This window comes from Ovis canadensis, chromosome 10 (genome assembly GCF_042477335.2).
Source record: "Ovis canadensis isolate MfBH-ARS-UI-01 breed Bighorn chromosome 10, ARS-UI_OviCan_v2, whole genome shotgun sequence".
Taxonomy (NCBI): domain Eukaryota; kingdom Metazoa; phylum Chordata; class Mammalia; order Artiodactyla; family Bovidae; genus Ovis; species Ovis canadensis.
The window spans coordinates 96,218,233-96,239,851 of NC_091254.1; the positions used below are offsets into that span (position 1 = coordinate 96,218,233).

The window sequence follows — 21,619 nt, forward strand, 5'->3', positions numbered from 1 at the left end:
ATCTCTTAGAGCTGAGTGTCATTACGACTTAGGCTCTGTTTCTGTTTACTTAAAAATTGTACTTGAGTGAATTTAGAATAAGAATTTTAAAATAACATATGTGTTTGCATAGCTGTCCGTGTTTTTAATATATCACACATCATTAACAGAACTAAAAAAGTGGAAATATTGAGTTTCGGTGCAAATATTAAAAAGCTTATTATTGATATGGAAACTAAAGGAAGAAAAAATAAAAACTAGAAGAGCAGTCAAGTGTTCCCCACCCCCCCCCCCCAACTCCTCCACCACACGGCTTGCAGGATGGAAGGCAGGCCCAGGGAGTGAAAGTGCTAAATCCTAACCACCAGCCCACCAGACGCCGCCCCACTCTCACTATAAAAAGCTGCCGTAGATTAGCACCCTTTCTCCTTATATACACACGCACGCATAGAGTCAGGTACCCACCTGTGGTTCTAGTGAAGAGAAGACGTGCTTTTCATCCTTTTGCACGCTGTATACCTCCCGTAGCAACACCACTGTCAATTAGGGTATTGCCAGGAAAGGACTAAAACAGTGCCTGAGACTGGTCAATAATTTAATGTCGTCCAGATGCCAAATGTCACTTGCCAATTCAGCTTTGGCATATGGACCTGACACCCAACTACATCTTTTGTTAATTTTTTTTCCTGATTAAAGTGAGGGTTTTATTCGTTCATACAAAATCCATTTTTACTTTCCTTCCTGCCTGCCTGCCTGCCTGTTATTTTCCTTGCTGCCTTCTTTTGTTTTAATGACTGTGTTCGTGTATCCTCAGTCGCTTGCCACATTCGACTCTTTGTGACCGCATGGACTGTAGCCCGCCAGGCTCCTCTGTCCATGGGATTCTCCAGGCGAGAATACTGGAGTGGGTTGCCATGCTGTCCTCCAGGGGATCTTCCTGACCCAGGGATCGCACCCTCCTGCTCTTCAGGGATTGTCTCCTGCTTTGCAGGCAGATTCTTTACCGCAGAGCCACTGGGGAGGCCCCTTCAATGACTGCACGTTCTAATAATTAATGGTACCAATTCACTGATAAGGAACTAAATTCCTTTTTTTCTAATGATGTTGTTATTTAAAAGAACAACGGTGGCTTACTATTTGCAGGATAGGAGAACAATATTATCTTTTTAATGAAAGAAAAGTCCGCACAATATATCACCAAACGTCAATGTGATAGGAATAATACAGAACTCCACTTATGTTATCTGACATTTGGTTTTGCAGTATCAACATATTCTCCAAACTGGGATTTCTCTACTGTAGGGAAAAAAAGACAATAATAAATATGGAGAAGTCTGTTTCATACATTTGTAGGAAAATTGTTATTCTTGATTTTCAACATGTTTTCAGAAATAATTGTTTAAAAAGCTGGCTTAAGCTTCTACATTCAAAAAACTAAGGTCATGACATCTGGTCCCATCATTTTATGGCAAATAAATGGGGAGAAAGTGGAAACAGTGACAGATTTTATTTTCTTGGGTTCAAAATCACTACAGATCGTGACTGCAGCCATAAATTAAAGGGTGCTTGCTCCTTGGAAGAAAAGCTTTGACAAACCTAGATAGTATATTAAAAGGCAGACATCACTGTGTCGACAAAGGTCAGTATAGCCAAAGCTGTGGTTTTTCCAGCAGTCATGCACAGATGTGAGAGTTGGACCATAAAGAAGGCTGAGAACCAAAGAACTGATGCTTTCAAACTGTGGTGTTGGAGAAGACTCTTGAGAGTCCCTTGGACTGCAAGGAGATCCAACCAGTCAATAATAAAGGAAATCAACCCTGAATATTCACTGGAAGGACTGAAGCGGAAGCTCCAATACTTTGGCCACCTGATTCGAAGAGCTGACTTCAAATTGACTGGAAAAGACCTCAGTGCTGGAGAAGATTAAAGTCCGGAGGAGAAGGGGCAACAGAGGATGAGATGTTTGAATGGCACCATCTATACAATGGGCATGAGTTTGAACAAACTCCAGGAGATGGTGAAGGACAGGGAAGCCTGGCGTGCCGCAGTCCATGAGGTCGTAAATAGTTGGACACGACTTAATGACTGAAGGACAGCAACAGTATTGTAATCCATTATCTGCTCTTCAGCGGTCACCCAGCATGAGGAAAAGAGAATAAGATGATGATGAAGGGGTAGGGCCTGAGTTTTTTTCTGTGCAGAACATCAAGCATGTTATGGAGTGGGAGAGCCACTGCTGACGATCCTTGGATGTGGGGAGATCTGCATTCTAGGTGAGTTTACGGGCTCAGCCGTATCTGACTCTTTGCGAAACCGTGGACTGCAGTCCGCCAAGCTCCTCTGTCTATGGCATTCTCAATGGCTGTTCCTTAATTTTGTCAAGGAGCCCGTGTCTATTTGAATCGATTAGGTGATCAGAGGAAAAGCTGCTTTAGCTCACTGAGTCCGTGGAAAGGCCACAGGGAAGGGGTTGTGCGTTTACCATCTCGAACATTGGGCAGAGAGAGCCCTCTCACCGTGGAGTACATGGCAAGCAAAGACTAGACCAGAACTACAGACGATTCCAGTGCAGGCTGACAAGGCTTTCCCCTCCCCACCCTGCCCTCCCCTCCTCACCTAGATGAGAAGTGCATACTCAGGACCCTGCGCTGTTTCTCCCCTCCCCACCCCGCCCTCCCCTCCTCACCTAGATGAGAAGTGCATACTCAGGACCCTGCGCTGTTTCTCCCAGCTGTTGAACTTGCCTTTTGGAGGACTTAACTCTCACCGACTGTAGCGGTGGTTTTGGTTTCCCTCTTTGGGCTGCCACTTACCCAAACCAAAGCTAAAACAGTGGCAGGTGGAGCCTTCCAGTCCCTTTCTATTGGACAAGAACCTCAATCATGTGCACAAAGAGGTTAGTATGAACAGAAAATGAAACCCCGTTGTCAAGGGATGCTATGTGTCAGCATTTGGCCCAGTGTCTAGAAGCATTAAGTTCTTGGCATCCCAGGAAGAGTGGGTGCAGCTTGCATCTGGGTTGTTGCGTCATCTTCCTGAAGGAGTGGAAACGCCTCTGGCAAGAACAGAAGCAGGAGGAACGTTGAAGGAAGGGACAGCAGCGGGGTGGTATTTGCCGGGCAGAGGGAGGTGAAGGCCAGGACACACTTTGCTCTGGTCATTTTCTTAAAGTTGTGAAGAGGTCAGTGGAAAAGGAGTTCAGCGGCTAAGCTCCTCCTCCTGAGTCCTCATCTATCCCTCCCCTTCCAGTAGTCACGCTCTCTACCCCTTCTCATTGCACCCTCAGCTCCACTGAAACCTATAAGCACTGGTGAGGCCCTACCAAAACTCTCTTCTCAAAGTGTCACAAAATGCACTGCAGTCACTGTGTCCCCCAGCCACTGCCCCCCAAAACAGCACCATCGTTTCCATATGTTACAAATACTGTGCCTGTGTGTGCGCACGTGTGAATGTGTGTTTGCATTTGCATAAAAAACAATTTTCAAAAAAAGGAACAAAAACTGGAGAATTTTGCATTTTAGGTGGTTTTTTTTTTTTTTTTTGTATTTGTGCAGACCGTTTTAGGATTTTCAGTCTCAACAAAACACTATTAAAACAAAGAATCTAGTAAAATATTTGTGCATGTACTGCTAAACAATTCTAGCAATTTTATTAAGCAATACCTTTATTATTTTGAATATTCTTAACAGACTGGAACAAAACAGGTTTTTGTTTCTTTTTATTCAAAACAAAATATGCATACTGTAACGCGTGTCGCAGAGTTAGGTATGATGCAGAGATTAAAGTTTTGTTTCAACAAAAACAAATGCCTGGGGGAATTTCATAGCTAGAAGGTTAAGAACTAAATTTTGTTCGCTAAGAGGACCTGTTCCACGGTTTACCTTCATCTCCCAGCTGTACAGCAGTCATCCCTGAATCGCAGTTCCCGAGTGTAGTTAGAGAATAGTAAGGAATGTGAAGTGGTTATTTTTTAAAATTATTTGTTTTGTTTGTTTTAAAAACAGCCCTTATTAACTCTTCCTTTCACTGATTCTACTGTAAACTCATAAAAGCCTTGTTTGTTTTTAAGAAAGCAAATTCATAGACACTCAGTGGGTGAAATGTTCCCACAAAAAGGAAAAATACAGACAGAGCGATCGGAGTTCTCCTCTCGTCTTCAGCTACCTAGAGCATGGGACAGTGACAGCGATTCTGTACTTGAATGGAGATGGCTGCCCTACTTTTTTGAAAAGAAGGTCTTTTCCTTAATGCTGAGTTGGATACACTTTATACCTGGAGGAATTAAAAACCCTGTGTGTGGGAATACCGGGCTGAAACGGTCTAGATTCTGTGTGCAGCAGGCGTCTGTGCACGTCTGCCAACTCCCCCACAACAGAAAAGGAGGGAAAAGAAGTCCAGATTTGAGTCCTCGGATTCCTTTCCCCCTGACTGTGGGCGGCACATGCTCGAGTATTCCTGCACCAGAACTGAAATTCTAATGAAAGCCCAGATGCCAGCGGGCTTCGGGGGGGGGGGTGTCCCCACCTCCTCACACCCCCTACCCTGGGTGGCTGCCTCCAGCCACCTGACCAGCAAGGAAGGCCCGGGGCCCTTGGGATGAACCCAGCGGAATTCAAGGTAATTTTCTTTGCTTTTTTATTTTCAACATAAAGATGTGTTAACTGTCTGATGCCACCTGTTAAGGAGAGCACTTGTTTGTTCAGCTAGAAGGGGGCCCCCCTTTCTGCAACAGTGGCTCAGAGGCCCAGCAGAGCAGGCGCTGTGCCCCCGAGGCGACAAGGACTGAAGCAAGCGATGGCATCTGCTGGGGAGGGAGGCCCCGGGCGGGCAGGGTGGGGGGCGTGGGTTCCTTAGGCAGGAGGGAGAGTTAGGGAGCTTTTTATTTTATTTTTTTCTTGTTTTCTTTTTTTTTTGTCTTTTTTCCTTTTTTATGATTTTTTTGTGTGTTTGTGTGTGTGTTGTAGTTTTTTTGTTGTTTTTTTTGTTTGGTTTTTTTTTGCTATACCGCAAGGTCATAGCTGTCATTCCGCTAATAGAAACAGACAGGACATGAGACAGAACTATCTGATGAACACACACAATGACTAGAAATATATATATATATAGAGAGAGAGAGAGAGAGAGACAGTGAAAAGGCTTAGTTTACCTCTGAGAAACCATCCCCCAAAATAAAGCCTGTATTAACAAGTGCAAACACAAAACAGATAAACTCAAGTCCAAAGGAAAGCAAAGAAAACCTCCAAACATTAAAACACAGTGTATAAAATGGTGTGAGAAATCGAAGTCACTTTCCAGCCTTTTAGTCCGTAAAAAGCTGTGTGTGTATGTGTGTGTGTGTGTGGTGTGTGTGTGTGTGTGTGGTGTGTATGTGTGTGGTATATGTGTGTGTGTGTGTCTCCTGGTTTGGATTCAGGCCATTCAGGCCTTGCGCCAAGGGATGCACGCACAGATCCGGTACCCAGGCAGGGATGTGCGCGCAGGTCCAGTACCCAGGCAGGGATGCGCCCACAAGTCCGGTACCCAGGCGCGGATGTACGTGGGTGGGCGGCCGGGGCGGCGAGGACGCTCCAGGGTGCGGAGTCCCTACTCCTCGCTGGCCGAGCGCTCGTCCAGCGCGTGGACGCCCCCGACGCCCAGGGCCGTGGCGTTGTGTGCCGCTGAGGCCGTGAGGACCGTGTGGAGAAGCATCAGCACGAGGACGCACAGTCTAAGTCTGCTGGGGCCCAGCCTGGGCGCCGACGAGGCCGAGAGCGACGTCCGGGGACAGCCGCCGCCTCTGTCCACTGCCCCCTTGGAGGGGCTCTTGGGTTTTGCTTCTCTCCTGACGTCACAGCATTCTGGTTCATCATTGGTTAGAAAGGTTTCGTAGAGCCCTGGGTGGGGGATGAAGAAAGCGCAGGGTTAGCCGGAAGGAAGGTGGGCAGGGAGGTGCTCAGGGCAGAGGGCAGCGGGTGACCTGAATGTCTGATCCAGCGCATCGTCATAGCCAGTGCAGAAGAAGGTCACGGCACTACAGTCTGGGTCCACGGCCCCCCGTGCTCCCACACCAGCACTTTTAGGTTCCTCGCTGTTCTTTTTTGGACTCTTGGTGGTCACCCCCTGAAAGTTCTGGCTTGTGATGGATATTCGGGGATGAAAGATTTCATTGCATCCAAATCAGAATCCCACGTTCTGGATCCATGTGGTGCCACCAAAGACATTCAGCCACCATTATTTTTTCCTTTAATAGGACTGTGATTAATTAATGCAATGCATAAAGGGACACCACCTGGTCATACTTTAGCATATTTCATTTAGGAAATAACCACCCCACTGTAATACCAGAGCTACAGGGACCATGTCAATAATCACCTCCTTTCCGGAACCTTACCACGGTTCCCATCTCCCTTTCTTGATGAATCGGCTTAGCCATCTACACACCGAGTGGGTGACCCTTTTCCGAACACGTCTCTTATTCTTCCATTTGCTATTATCCTATTGATGCCTGCTTAAACTGAAGCCGTTATTGTCTTCTGCCTGGACCTCTGCCCCATGCTTCTCCCTTTCCAGTTCTCCAGCATTGCTTTTCAGTAATTGTGGGTGTAACTCATCTCTCACTCTTATTTTCTCTCTCTCTTTTTTTTTTTCCTTCCCTAGTCAACAGAATCTCAATCACTCTTCTTCCTCTAAAAATACACACTGTTCTTACTTTTAAATTGACAAATGGATATTTTGGAAACTTTTGATGGGTGAAAAAAGAAAACAACTGGCTTTCTATAACCTCTCCAATCTCATTTCTTGTTACATCATATATAACATTTTTATGAGGTTACTTAAGCCATTTTTTATCTTTTGACTTGACTGAAACACTTTCTTATGAGAGCATGATGTTTCTACATCAATTTTATTGTTGCTCTTAAGCTTGAAAAACTTAAAAATGATGATAGAGTAGCTGTATGGATTAAATATGATTATGTATGTAAAGTGCTTGACTCAGGATATAGCGCAGAGAAATAACTTGAAAAAATCGGGCTACTCTGAATTGTAATCACTATTCTTAATAATGTCTCAGGCTTCCCTGGTGGCTCAGATAGTAAAGAATCCACCTGCCAAAGCAGGAGACCTGGGTTCCATCCCTGGGTCAGGAAGATCCCCTGGCAAAGGGAATGGCTACCCACTCCCGTGTTCTTGCCTGGAGAATCCCACAGACAGAGGAGCCTGGAGGGCTACAGTCCATGTGGTCAACAAGCATTGGATACAACTAAGTGACTAACACACACAATAATGTCTCATTGACTCTACTTAATTCATGAAATAAAGTCTCCAGGGTCCTCTTTCAGACTCACTGCTCAGGGCTCCAGACATCCTGAACTACTGGCAGTTCTCAGAACATGTGACACTTTCACCCAAATCTGTACCACATGGCCCAAGCTTCTTTCTGGAACTTTCTCCATCGATTCATATCTTTAATTTCTCCTTCAATAGAGCAATTATATTTTTTCTTTTAATCACAATTGCTCATTTTCATGTCAATTTCCTTACTTATGTGTCACTGTATGAGCAAAATCTATATAGTATCAGCCTCACATTCCCAAAATGTTGCAGAATGTCTGAATAAAATAGATACTTAATGAGATTTGTTACATGAATAAACTCAATATATAGTTACTCAGTAAAAGAGTCTATTAAATAATACACAATGCAACCTTCATTTCTTAAAAAAATGACCAAGGTATCCTTATAATGATGCTTACAATAGTCATTTCTTCTTAGGCATTCAAAGGTAAACTTCACCTTCGCCTAGGTAGAATATGGAAAAAAAAAAACTGAATTAATGAGGTCTGCAGCTCTGACATTTTTATTGTATGATATTTCTTTTTTCAAAATAAGATACCTCATTGGTAGACTAGTCATTTATTGAAGTATATAAGTTTTTTCAAAATTGTATTCTTAAAGAAGAGTTTATAGTTAAGATTATAACAATAGAAATCTAAAGCGCATTTAGATAAACATTTTGGAATGTTAACAGTCAGAATACAGAGTACGTTTAACAATGTCATCCAAATAACAAGTTCTTCCCAAGTTGCTCAGAACCAGCTTGCTGATTTATACCTGAAGTCATTTCAGAAAAAAATAAGGTAATTCATTCAGGTCAATACATGTACTCTTCTTGACTGAAAAATTAATATTCTTTCCCTTTTCCATTTGTTAAGAACTTTTATTCAGAGTTATACATTCATATTAGTCATCAAATACTTCTACAAGATACTTTATTAAAAAATTCGTCCACCCTCCCATCTCAAATTCTTCCTCCTCAGAGGCAAATATTGCCCTTCTTTTCTTTCTTTCTGTACTAGCTCCATTCCTGGAAATAACCTGCTTTTTGCTCTTCTTGATTTTTCATTTTTTTTAAATCACTATCTATAGATCTCCCCCTCCCCAGGACACATGAAGATAAAACATTCATTCTGAGCCTTCTCCAGGCAAAAGTAACCCCCATTCCTCTATGGTGTAGCAAGTGTAATACATATGTTCCTTTGTTAGGATGCTGTAAAAACAAGTCTCAACTCAGATGTGCAGTGAACTTTCATTTTCTGTTCTTACTCCAGTTTTTCCTAGAGATAACGATTATCTTAGAGTTTTCTGCGTACTTACTAATTCAATACCCAGTACTTTGCCAACTCTTTCCTATCAGCTTTATTTTCCTAAACTATCTCCTGCAGTCTTTAACCATCTGGGCTGGTTGCTTTTATGCCTAATGCACAGATTCCAGCCTGAAAACTCCAATGAACTTCCCCCTTGGCAATGCTGGCAGCCTCTCTCCTTTCTCTTTTTCCATATTCCTCTTAGCTCATTTTGGTGGACCAGGCATCTAGTATTTTCATAAGGACAAATTCCAGAGTAAATGTCTGAGAAGCTGTATGCCTAAAATGCTTATCTCACATTTACCTGATCATTTGGCTAATCATGGAATTCTGGTCTAGAAATTCTTATCCTTCAGATTTATTTGAGCATTACTCCCATAATTTTCCCCCACATGGCTCAGTGGTAAAGAAATCGCTTGCCAATGCAGGAGACACAGGGAACCTAGGTTTGATCCCTGGGTTGGGAAGATCCCCTGGACAAGGAAATGGCAACCCACTGCAGTATACTTGCCTGGAGAATCCCATGAACAGAGGAGCCTGGCTACATTCCATGAGGCTGCAAAGAGTTGGACACGACTGAGAGACTAACACCACGTAATAATCTTACAGAGGTTGTCTCTTTTTAAAAATGCTGACGCTGTAATTTCAGAGAGCTCTTTTATATGTCAGTAAAGTAAAGTCACTCAGTCGTGTCCGACTCTTTATGACCCTGTGGACTGCAGCCCACCAGGCTCCTCAGTCCATGGGGTTCTCCAGACAAGAATACTAGAGTGGGTTGCCATTTCCTTCTCCAGGGGATCTTCCCGACCCAGGGATTGAACCCGGGTCTCCCGAATTGGAGGCAGACGCTTTAACCTCTGAGCCACCAGTACATCATTTTTCATATGTACTCCGCATTTTTGCCGAGGTGGCTGTTCTCGCTTCGCAGTTGCCGTGTCCGCTTTCTCGCTCTGAGCTCCCTGCAGTGTTTTTGTTTGTCCTGTTTCATTTCCTCCCAGTGTAGGTTCTGTTTTCTCCGAGTTGCTTTTCTCTTCTTTGCCTCTTATTTTATTTTATTTTATTTTTTAGCATGGGAAGCTCTGCTCATGTCTGTCACCCGGTCCAACAGTTTTTTCCAACCATCTCCAAAAAATAGGGTTCCCCTCCTACAAGGGAGTATGCCAGCGTTTTTCTCTGCCGAGGGAGCATGGGCTGCGGAGATGCCTCATGAACATACTTCCGCCTGGTCCCCTTATGTTGTCACCTCCTCTGAAGTGTTCCACGGTGTCCATTCCTGTGCCTTCGTGGAGTCTTGTGGAGAAATCTGGTTGACTCCTTGCTTCCTCTCTGCTGCTTTAGCGTTCGTTTCCCCAGGAGTCAGCAAATCCTTTCAAACAGGCACCGACCTTCTTCCTGGCTTCTACGAGGGCGTGGTGGTTGTCACCCCATCCAGTCTTCCACCCTTGTGGATTTCTGCCTGGTAACAGTGTCTTTCTCTCAGGTCTGCCTGGAAAGCTCTGCTGCGTTCTTCCATCCATCTGTCTGCTCTGTCCCCATGTCTGATCACCCCTCCAGCCAGGACTGCTGCCTGCAGCTGGATCAAGCCTGTCTCGGGGTCTCCTCGGAAACTCCCCGAGGCTGAGCACAGGCCCTGGGCAGCCACCTCCAACAACCAAGGCACCTGTGAAAGCCAAACCAGCCTCGGATTTTTTTGTCCCGCCCCCCCCCCATCTGCTGAATAACCTTCTTCTCTTACTCCCTCACAGGTGTGGTTCCGAGTTCCTCCTGCTCAACCACCTGGACCCAGACACTTCCTAGGAAAGCCAACTTAGAGCAACTGACTCTTCCTCCTCATTCAAAGGAGCCATAAGGACACATTGCCAAATGAAAGAATTTTTCAAATAATAATCTCATTGCACAAATACATAAGGGGATAAACAAAGGGCAAAAGCATATTTTCAGTTAACGAAATGTTGTTCTGATACATTTTGCTACAAACTCTTCTCTTTGCAGTCTCTAATGAACCAATATCTATCTGACATTGAATTATAACAGCTATATTCTTGATCTTTTTACACTTCTCTCTGTAGTATGTTGTACACTGAGGAGTTTCCCAATGATCTGAAAGGACAGTTCAATCCACTTGCAGTCACTGTCAGACCTGTAGTGCCTGTTCTTACCTTAATCATCATGTAACAACATTTGCAAACATTTAAAAGTGTTTCTTGACCATTTCCTTTATTGCTTATCTAATCATTTGCAGTGTGGATTTAAGTGCATATCTTCTAATTTGTTAAATATGTGCCATTATTAATTCTACTAGAACTTACCATTTATTAAAAAAAAATCACACATTTGGACAAATTTGTCTGATTATCAGGATCAATGATGAGGAAGTTATTAAAATTTTACTTCCTTCAATTTCTAATTCCTCATCATTTTTGAGGCTATAATCAGGTGTCTAAAACTTATTTATTATCAAATTACTAACATTTTGTATCTTCCCCTCAATGATTATTAATAATATTTGCATATTGTTTTAAATGTACCTTACTCAGGGATTATTCAGTTGCATTTAAAAGAAACTTACTAAGAGCTAATTTAGGCAACAAAACCAAACCAAACCAAGTACAGTTAATGGGAGGAATATGTCAAAAATTCAAGGCTATTCCATAGTCAAAACTATGGGTTTTCTAGTAGTCCTGTATGGATGGGATGTAAGAGTTGGACCATAAAGAAGGCTGAGCACTGAAGAATTGATGCTTTTGAACTGTGATGTTGGAGAAGACCCTTGAGAGTTCCTTGGACAGCAAGGAGATCAAACCAGTCCATTTTAAAGGAAATCGACCCTGAATATTCACTGGAAGGACTGATGCTGAAACTTCAATACTTTGGCCACTTGATACGAAGAGCCAACTCTGGAAAAGATCCTGATGCTGTGAAAGATTGGGGGCGGGAGGAGAAGTGGGTGACAGAGGATAAGATGGTTAGATAACATCATGGACTCAATGGACATGAGTTTGTGCAAACTCCAGGAGATGGTGAAGGACAGGGAAGCTTGCTTGTAGTCAGTCCATGGGGTCTCAAAGAGTTGGACATGACTGAGCTAATGAACAACAACAGCAGCCTTTCTTCACTTCATCTTGTTTTCTGCCCCTTTCTGTCCAAGCTGGCCGTGTTTTTGCTAATATAAAATTCTCACTGGCTTTGTGAGACTCCACATCACAAGATGCTCCCCGACAAGCCCTTCCTAGATAGTCCCTCCTATACTTATGGCTGCTCCTCAAAGGGCTGAGGGGAATCTATGAGTCACACCTAATTGCTTCAAAAGCCTTTTGTACAACTTAATGCTCTGACCTTCCAAACTTCCTGAGGTCACAGAATGGTTGTACAGACACAACCTCAGGATTTTTGTTTTGTTTTCTCTAGGGGATAATTTCCCAAGAGCAATTTTTTTTTTAAATCTTTTGCCATCTCGGTAGACTGAGATTTTTCCAAATCATCAAATCCTGGTTTCTCATTGTTTAATAATTATTCTCTCAGCGTGTGTCTCTCCTTTTGCATTTTATATAAGTGGCAAGAAAAAACCAGGTCACACCTTAAACATTTGCTTGGAAATCTCAGCTATGGAGCCAACATCATCACTTAGCATCTCTGCTTTCCAGATAACTGCAGATACAATTTTGCTAACCTTTCTTCTTTTAAAATCCATTTATATATTTTTGGCCGTGCTGGGCCTTAGTTTCTGCACAGAGTTTCACTAGTCTTGACTCATATGTGTAGTTGCCCTGTAGCATGTGAGATCTTATTTCCCTAACCAGGGATCGAACCTGTATCGTCTGCCTTGGAAGGCTGATTTTTAATCACTGGACAACCAGAGAAGACCCTTCTGCTAAGCTTTTTGATACCACGGAAGATGTTTCCAATTTCCAAGAACATATTCCTCATTCCCTCTGAGCCATCCCTGGCAGGTTTGAATGACCATATTCCTACTAACATCCTTTTGAAGGCAATCTGGGCTTTTTCTATCATGCTTCTCAGAATTCTTCCAACTTATTCTACTGCCTGGTTCCAAATGCATCTCTGCACTTCTAGTCAATCCTAAAGGAAATCAACCCTGAATATTCAGTGGAAGGACTGATGTTGAAGCTGAAGCTCCAATACTTTGGCCACATGATGTGACGAATCAACTCGTTAGAAAAGACCCTGATGCTGGGAAAGACTGAGGGCAGGAGGAGAAGGGAGCAACAGAGGATGAGATGGTTGGATGGCATCAACTCAATGGACATGAGTTTGAGCAAACTCTGGGAGATAGCAAAGTACAGGGAAGCCTGGCATGCTGCAGTCCAAGGGGTCACAGACAGTCAGACGCAACTAAACGACAACAGTAAAGGCATTTGTTACAGCTGCACTCCACTTCTATGTGCCGGAATCCCTATTAATTTTCTATTTATCGCTGCTATAAAAAGCTGTCACAGACATCAGAGTGGCTTAAAATGGCATCCAGAAATAGCCTCACAGCTCAATAGGTTGGAGCCTGGAACCAGCCCAGGCTCCAACCAATTGAGCTGTGAGATTACACCTGGATGCCATTTTAACCCAGGATGATGTTGGCGACACTATCTTATGAGGCTGAAATTAAGGCGTTGGCCATGATTCTCCACACTGGGTCAGGAGGCTGGCGGAATTCAGTTTCAAGTGGTTGTAATGCTGAGCTCTCTGCTACCTTGCTGGTTGCTGTCTGGAGACTCCTGAGCATCCAGAGACCTCCTGGGTCCCTGGCTCACGGCCCCTTTCTCCGTCTTGAAATCTAACAACAGTGCATTGAGTCCTTCCAGTGCTGTCCATTTCTGTGATCTCTCCTTCAGCTTCATCTTTCTGCCTGACACTTCTGTATCCTGTGATTACGCTGGCTGGGCCTGGTTAGCCCAGGATGATCTCGCTAGTTTAAGGTCAGCTGATTAGCCACCTTAATGCCATGTGAGAAGTCCTTTCTTCCATGTAATGTGCCTTATTCACGGGCTCACCAGGAGAGACCGCAGGGGCTGAAATCTTGGCTACGACACAGATGTTAATATCCTTCTCATTCCACTGTGGGTTCGGATACCTTGTGACATCTCTTTGGATATTTCATATATTTGTTGTTTTCTTTTTTTTGAATTGGAATTTGATGTATCACTTTTTTTTTGGTAAATTAATTTATTTAATTGGAGGCTAAGTACTTTACAATATTGTGGTGGTTTTTGCATGACATGGACATGAATCAGCTATGGGTGTCCCTGTGTTCCCCATCTTGAACCTCCCTCTCACCTCCCTCCCCATCCCATCCCTCAGGGTCATCCCAGTGCACCGGCCCTGAGCGCCCTGTCTCATGCATCAAACCCGGACTGGTTGTTTCCTAAAATTTCCAGACATTACATCTCCACACGGCTTCTTCGCAGCTCTCCTGCTGGGGCTCTTGCAATCTAACCATTTTTCTTCCACACTGGAGAAGTTCCTTCTGGCATGGCTCTGATTATAAATTCCTTTCCCCATTTCCACCTTCTCACCATTTTCGTTGTCTCATTTTGTTTTATCCACATGGGGTGGACTCTGGTCCTTTCCTGCAATGCTTCTTCCTCTTGTCACCTTCAGCTGTCACGTCTCTCCTGGAGGCAGGACTGTCTTCAGGGTGAGTGAGCGGAGATGAAATGGGCAAATGTCAGCTCCCTTCCCGACACCCCCGAAAGTCCCTAGTAGGAAGGCTTCTTCACACCCACCCAGGAAGCACGTTCAGTGTCCAGAGAGTGGATCCGGGCATGTGTGGGCAGGCGCGCCGCTGCGCGGGCAGGACTGGGGAGAGTCTGTTGGCTCAGACGTCAGCTCAGGGCCTTTAACCCATCGCCGAGATCCCGCTCCTTCTGCTCTGCTCTCTCTCTGTCCCCGGAGCAGCTCATGGTCCTCACAGGGTCCCGGAGGCAGAGTGGTCCCCACGCGGGCTGCGGTCTGCTCTCGGAGCCTGCTCTGCCGGCCCACGAGGTTCTGTGTTCCCCAGAGGCCTGCACTTGCCTTTGCCCTCCTGTACATTTTTTAAAACAGTCTCTGTTTTAGCCATGTCCCATTTCCTAGGTTTTATAGCTTCCATGAATGTATCCCGTTTTGTAGTTTTTACTTCAGCTTCAGTAACGGTCAGAGGTAGGTGGGAAGTAAAAGTCTGGTTTCAGCTTGCCACCTTGAACGGGAAGTCACACCCAAACTCAAATGCAGTGGTCTGCTCATTACCAAGACTGCTTTCTGGAGGGCTTCCCAGCAGTGCTCATGATAAAGAACCCGCTGGCCAATGACGGAGATGTAAGAGACCAGATTCAGTCTTTGAGTCGGGAAGATCCCCTGGAGAAGGGAATGGCAACCCATTCCACTGTTCTTGCCTGGAGAATCCCATGGACAGGGGAGCCTGGGGGGTTACAGTTCATGGAGTCACAAAGAGTTGGACACCACTGAAGGGACTTAGCACAAGACCATTTTTTACTATCACATAAATCCTTAGCATTGCAAAAAACTGTTTCTGAAATTAGTGTTTCACCTTTAATATTCTTTTGTTTTATATTTGTTACAACAGTGGTTTCACATGCATATAACCTAGTATTTATTTAGAAATACCATACAAAAATATATAATTAGCACCTGTATACAACTTGCCTGTAGAGATTTTGCTAAATTTCTGCAATTATTTGATCACTGGCCTGGTAAGACAATATAAAATAAGAAGTCAATCTCAGAAATCTAGAAAAAAATTTCCAAATCATAGTGACCATCTGCAGAAAGAACAAAACTTAGGAGCATCTATGTATTTATAATCTTTACAGTATCTTTTTAAGGCAAGGGCAAATCGTAAGTAATTAAAGTATGCTGTTGTTGCTGTTCAGTTGCTAAATCATGTCCGACTCTTTAGGACCCCATGGACTGTAGCCCATCAGGCTCCTCTGTCTATGGGATTCTCCAGGCAAGAACACTGGAGTGGGTTGCCATTTCCTTCTCCAGGGGATCTTCCTGACCCAGAGACTGAACCTGTGTCTCCTGCATTGGCAGGTGGATTCTTTACTGCTGAGCCATCAGGTAACCCCCAATTAAAGTATATATTTGAAACTGATTAGTTTTATTTTTGAAAGGAGTAGTGGCGAGTGTGTCAGACCCATATGATAAGTTTTAAGGCTAATATCACTTTTAGCTGTAACTACTCCATTTTTACTATGAACGCCTAGCAATCCATTTATCTCCTGGAGAACACTATTTGTTTAATGAAGGAGAGAAACCAAGGATCATGCATTAACACCACTGAGCGGTAAGAGATCATTTCAGTGGATTGAATATATTAGCACATGTACATAACCAACAAAGGTCCATCTAGTCATAGCTATGGTTTTTCCTATAGTCACATATGGATGTGAGAGTTGGACTACAAAGAAACCTGAGCGCTGAAGAATTGATGCTTTTGAACTGTGGTTTGGAGAAGACTCTTGAGAGTGCCTTGGATTGCAAGGAGAGCCAACCAATCCATTCTAAAGGAAATCAGTCCTGAATATTCATTGGAAGGGCTGAAGCTGAAACTCCAATACTTTGGCCATCTGATGTGAAGAAATGACTCATTGGAAAAGACCTTGATGCTGGGAAAGATTGAAGGTGGGAGGAGAAGGGGACGACAGAGGATGAGATGGTTGGATGTCTTCACTGGTGTGATGGATGTGAGTTTGAATAGGCTCCAGGAGTTGGCGATGGACAGGGAGGCCTGGCCTGCTGCAGTCCATGGGGTCACAAAGAGTCGGACACAACTGAGCAACTGAACTGAACTGAACTGATAACCCAATAGTAAAACATCAGTACACGTATCAGGAATCAGGAAGAAAGGGGATATAGAGTCTCAAGAACTGGCCACACAAGTGCCTGCTTGTGTAAAGCTCATTCAGGGAGAACAGCTAAGTGCATGCTAGACAGAAGACAGATTGCTCTCAAAACTGAAAACTACCAAATGAAGATCAAAGGCCCACACTAAAATGGCAGAGAAGTCCTACAAATAATTCACTCATTTCCTAAGACCATAAGCTAAATTCAGGGATAAATTAGAAATGTCTTAAAGCTCAACACAGAACTTCCTCAACAAAGGGTCCTAAACTTTTCTAGGATTTTACTAAAAGAACAAAGACTGTCTTCTGCAGCCTCAACAGAAGTAACATACAGCTGATAAATATCATGTTACATTGTTATTGCCCTAAAATGGTTACAGTGATATTTTTAGTTATGAAAAACTTATTCTAAGTAAATAAAGAGGGAAAAAATGTATCAGATGAAAAACATATTTGCTCACCAAATACATGGTTTAATTTTCCACTGCATCCTTGATGATTCCTTTTAGGGTGGCCTTGATGTAGACTTCACCAAAGGGCTGAAGGAGAGCCATGTGGGGAGGAGCCCACACCCTAGACTGCAGCGGTCTCCACCTGTGCAAACCATCAGAGCCAGGGGCTGCTGGTGGGACAGAAAGACCTGTGTTCTTCCTCCTGTTCCAAGTACCAGGGGTTTCCCTGGTGGCTCAGTTGGTAAAGAATCCGACTGTGATGTAGGAGACACAGGTTCAAGTACTGGCTGGGGAAGATCCCCTGGAGGGGGAAATGGCAGCCCACTCCTGTATTCTTGCCTGGAGAGTTCCATGAACAGAGGAGCCTTGTATGGGCTACAGTCCATGAAGTCAAGAGAGTCAGACAGGACTGAGCAACTAAACCATCACCGCCACCACCATCACCACTACCAGGGGCTTGAACCAGGCATGGCTGGTCAAAGTCACTCGAGGGAAGGAATGAGAATCTTGACTTATTCTTATTCTTATAATCTTGGCTCCTCTTCCACCCCCATGATCCACCTATGGTTTCAAGGTGCCTTCATTGTTCTGCTTGGGTTGCCCTTACAGATGGGAAGGCTGTGTATGGGATTTCATGAAGTGCATTTCCAGAAGTCAGAGAAAGTCATCTATCTGTGTCACGTGAGTCCAGGGGGAGGTGAAAATAGCAGGTCTCTCCTAGATGTTTGATCCCCTGGAAAAGGAAATGGCAACCCCCTCCAGTATTCCTGCCTAGAGAATTCCAGGGACAGAGGAACCTGGCGGGCTGGGGCAGTCCATGGGGTCACAAAGATTCGGACATGACTGAATGCCTAAGGGCAGCGTTGTTACCCAGGAAGAAAACTGCAGGGTCCTGGTTAAGGAAATTACCTATTCTACTTATTTTTGCTATTTTTCCCGTGAAGTGACGCGGTGGAGCTCACATACTGTAAACTAGTGTTATGTTTTGATAGATTACTCAGTCTTTTTTAATTTGGAAATCCTTAGTAACGGTGACTCTGCAAAGGAAATAGCCTTAAAAACAGGAAACTACATTAGAAAAAAAAAAAAAGCCGACGGCTGTGGAATCTCAAACAGTGACTGGTAATTGAAGAGACAGTTTTGCTAATGCTTTGATCCATCCACGAATGTATTTAGAGTACTAACAACATTTCCTGCTTTTCTTTCCAAAAAAGAAAAACAGACTTTCTGTGTAATCACAGAACATGCTCAAACCATCCCGTGTGTGTGCTCTCCTGCCCACACACACACACACACATTGATGGCTTTAAGACATCAAAACACCTCGTAAATAGACCCTGACTTCAAATATGTGCTTTCTTTTCAATGAGGTAGGGGGGGAACTATTTTCTTAATGCGATCACCAGTTTTTGAAGCATTAAATATGAACAAAAATAGTTTTGATTTTCATCAAAATGTTTTTACTCAAAACAAATGCCAAAACTCAGTTTGTCATACTAGGACTCTAATGAAAAGCTAACATTCTAGAATTGTTAGTGGATGAAGTAAGAAAGTTAGTTTCAATATGTGCGAGTCAATATTAAGTTTAATGAAAGAATTTAACTAGAATGATTATCTTTATTTGTCAGATGTGAACTGAATTGACTTCCAATAGTTTTGACATTCGAAGCAGGGCATTCACATGAAAATAAAGTATATAAGACAGCAAATTTTTAAAAAAAGGAATTATAAAAATGTTGGGAGGAATGAGACTGATGGCAGGAAGGTGGGTGTTTGGGGAATGAGCTATAGGTCCACTTAAAGAGGATATGGCCCATTAGAAGGCAGACTTCCATAAAAAGTAAAGTCATATCTTAGAGTCACACATATTTTCCACAGACAGATTCTGACGTCATTTGACTAAGGACAGTATCAGCTGTGTTGTTGTTGTTGAGTCTGTTAAGTCACGTCTGACTCTGCAACCCCAAGGACTGCAGCACGCCAGGCTTCCCTGTCCTTCACTATCTCCCTGACTTTGCTCAAACTCATGTCCATTGAGTGGGTGATGCCATCCAGCCCTCTCAAACTCTGTCGACCCCTTCTTCTCCTGCCTTCCATCTTTCCCAGCATCAGGGGCTTTTCCAATGAGTTGGCTCTTTGCATCAGGTGGCCAAAGTACTGGAGCTTCAGCATCAGTCCTTCCAATAAATATCCAGGGTTGATTTTCTTTAGGACTGACTGGTTTGACCTCTTGCTGTCCAAAGATATCGGGAGTATTAGTTGTTTATTCTCTCAGTTACAGGGTCAGGTAGAGCAGCATGGTTTGGTTGATTTCATCCAGTGGCACTTGGGTTATCTCTCTGTCATGCTTCCCAGCTGTTGCTCCCTGAGGTTTGGTATCTGACAGTGATCACTAATTAGTCAAGAAGTGCAAAGTGACAGAGATAAAATTGTTGAGCATTAGTCTTTTGGGGGGTGTGGGTGGGGGGATAACAAGATCCAACATCAGTTATGGATCCTCTGTGAGAGACACAGAGTATCTGTTCTTTGAGAACAATAAAGGCATGTGTTCTGGTTTCTGTTGATTACATTAAAAATACATATAGAAAGGTGTGTGTGTGTGTGTGTGTGTGTGTGTGTGTGTGCGCGCGCTCAGTAGTACTCCAACTGTTTGTGATCCCCTAAACTGCAGCCTGCCAGGCTCCTCTGTCCTTGGGATTCCCCACGCAAGAACACTGGAATGGGTTGCCATTTCCTCTTCCAGGGGATCTTCCCAACCCAGGGACTGAACCTGTGACTCTCTGTCTCCTGCATTGGAAGGTGGGTTTTTTACCACTAGCGCCACCTGGGAAGCCCATAGAGAAGTATATATAATATAAAAATGTAATTATATATATAAGTATACATATAAAAATACATAGAAGTATATATATTATATATATATATATAGTAAACCGGGAAAGTATTAAGCTGAGAAGATATGAAGAACAGTAAAAATGAATTTTTGAAGTATGTATCTCTCAGAGGCAATACAGCGTAACCTCATGCACTGAAAAGCAGACTCCTTGGGCCTCTAATTTTCCACAAGAAAACGGAGATGCAGGAAAAGGAAAAAACGCATGTGTGATGACAGAGAGAAAGGGAAGAAGGGAGGGGAGGAGGAAGAAAGGGCTATGCATTCAATTAAGAATCAGACAGATATTAAGAGGAGATATAAAAGAGAAAAAAGGACCACGCATGTAAGGAGAGGGTCACGGCTGAGGGAAGGCTGGCCACTCCGGATACGAAGTGAAGTTCTGGTGAGCGGGAAGGAAACCCGTGCTGCCCAGGGAGCCCGATGCCTGCACTTTAGGGGGAACCTGGGAGAAGAGTTGCTTCCTCTGTTCCTCAGTGGTCTTTTCTGCTCAGTTCAACCGCTGAGTGGTCATGTTGGATGCATATGGCTGAGAGAAGCCCCTGCTTGCTTCCTCACTGCTCAGACCTTTCTAGGTGACCCCTGGATCTATGAACAGTCCAGGCCTCAGTCCTCCTTACAGTCCAGACCCCAGCATCCATACAGCCAGCAGGAAACCTGCCCTCAAGAGCTCGTCGACAGCTCATGTCCTTCCAGCTCTAAACCTCCGTCGGACTCCACATATGGAGTTTCCCTGATTATACATTCACGATTGGTTCTTTTGTGCTAATTGATGGAGCTCATGATTTTTAATACATTTCACGCTTTTCATGATGCTCCACGTGTTTTAAGTACTCCATCTTTGTGGAAAGAATAACAGAAATGAACAGGGATACAAACCATTCTTTTTGTAAGGGTTGAGACTGGGAGTTTGAAAGCTGTCCACAAATCTCACAAAACTGTTATATAAAAAATGTGCCTGCATTTCCTCCCGACACCACAAGAGTGGGCTGGAAATGACGAGAACACACACATTTCCAAAAGGAAGGCAGTTTATCTAGAGATAGCACGTTTATCTACCTAGATGTTGCCTCTTTTTCATCAGGATTTCTTTTTTAGAGCAGTTTGAGGTCAGCAGCAATGTTGAGCAGAAAGTAGAGCGATTTGATTTTCCAGACTGAAAAGTCGCTAACTGTAGTTTCCTGCGATGAAAGGTTTACAGATTCAGGTTTAAAATCTTCTGATTAGGAAGCCTTGAAAACCGTGGACACAGCATACACAACAGCTTCGCAAACTGCATGCGGTGGTTTTAAATTCCTTCAAAGGGAAACTCATGAAATCAATGAAAATAATTTTCTCGTATAATTAAAACCGAGCCGTATTGGTTAATACTCTTTCTTCCTCATCATTACTCTCTCTGCATAATTATTAGCCTCCAAATCCTCTTGGCTGAGTTGCCTCCTTGCCTTTATAATTCCTTTTTATTGCTTCTTCTCCTCTAATCCCCCAGAAGTTCTGAAGTGCACAGAATCTGTCTCCATGGAAGGGTGAGGCCTTATTCTGTTCTTGAACAAAGAATGCTGAATGTGTTTGTTCTAGCCCCAGACCGCCAGGCGTCGTGCAGAGCCGACGGGACGAGGCGCTGGGCGGCTTACACATTAGGACTGGACGGCCTCATGGCTTTGGAGGCGGGGGCCAAGACTGGGGGTAGACTGGGGTGCAGGTGGTGGTTTTCCCTGCATCTTCCCTCCAGGTATGCTGCAGGTCCAAAGGGCCCCGTTGGACAAGGACACTGCTGTGAGATGGGTTGAGGTGTTAGAGCACTCAATTTTA

General features: G+C 43.9%; 1 protein-coding gene across 1 annotated transcript in view; it reads right to left on the reverse strand.

Moving 5' to 3' along the window:
* Nucleotides 1-3,493: 3,493 nt before the first annotated feature.
* The window catches only part of NALF1 (NALCN channel auxiliary factor 1), a 605,875-nt gene continuing 587,749 nt past the window's right edge, over nt 3,494-21,619 (reverse strand). The window contains exon 3 of the mRNA XM_069601974.2: nt 3,494-5,852. Within this exon, the coding sequence (XP_069458075.1) occupies nt 5,563-5,852 (290 nt within the window). The 3' untranslated portion in view covers nt 3,494-5,562. The remainder of the gene's footprint in view (nt 5,853-21,619) is intronic.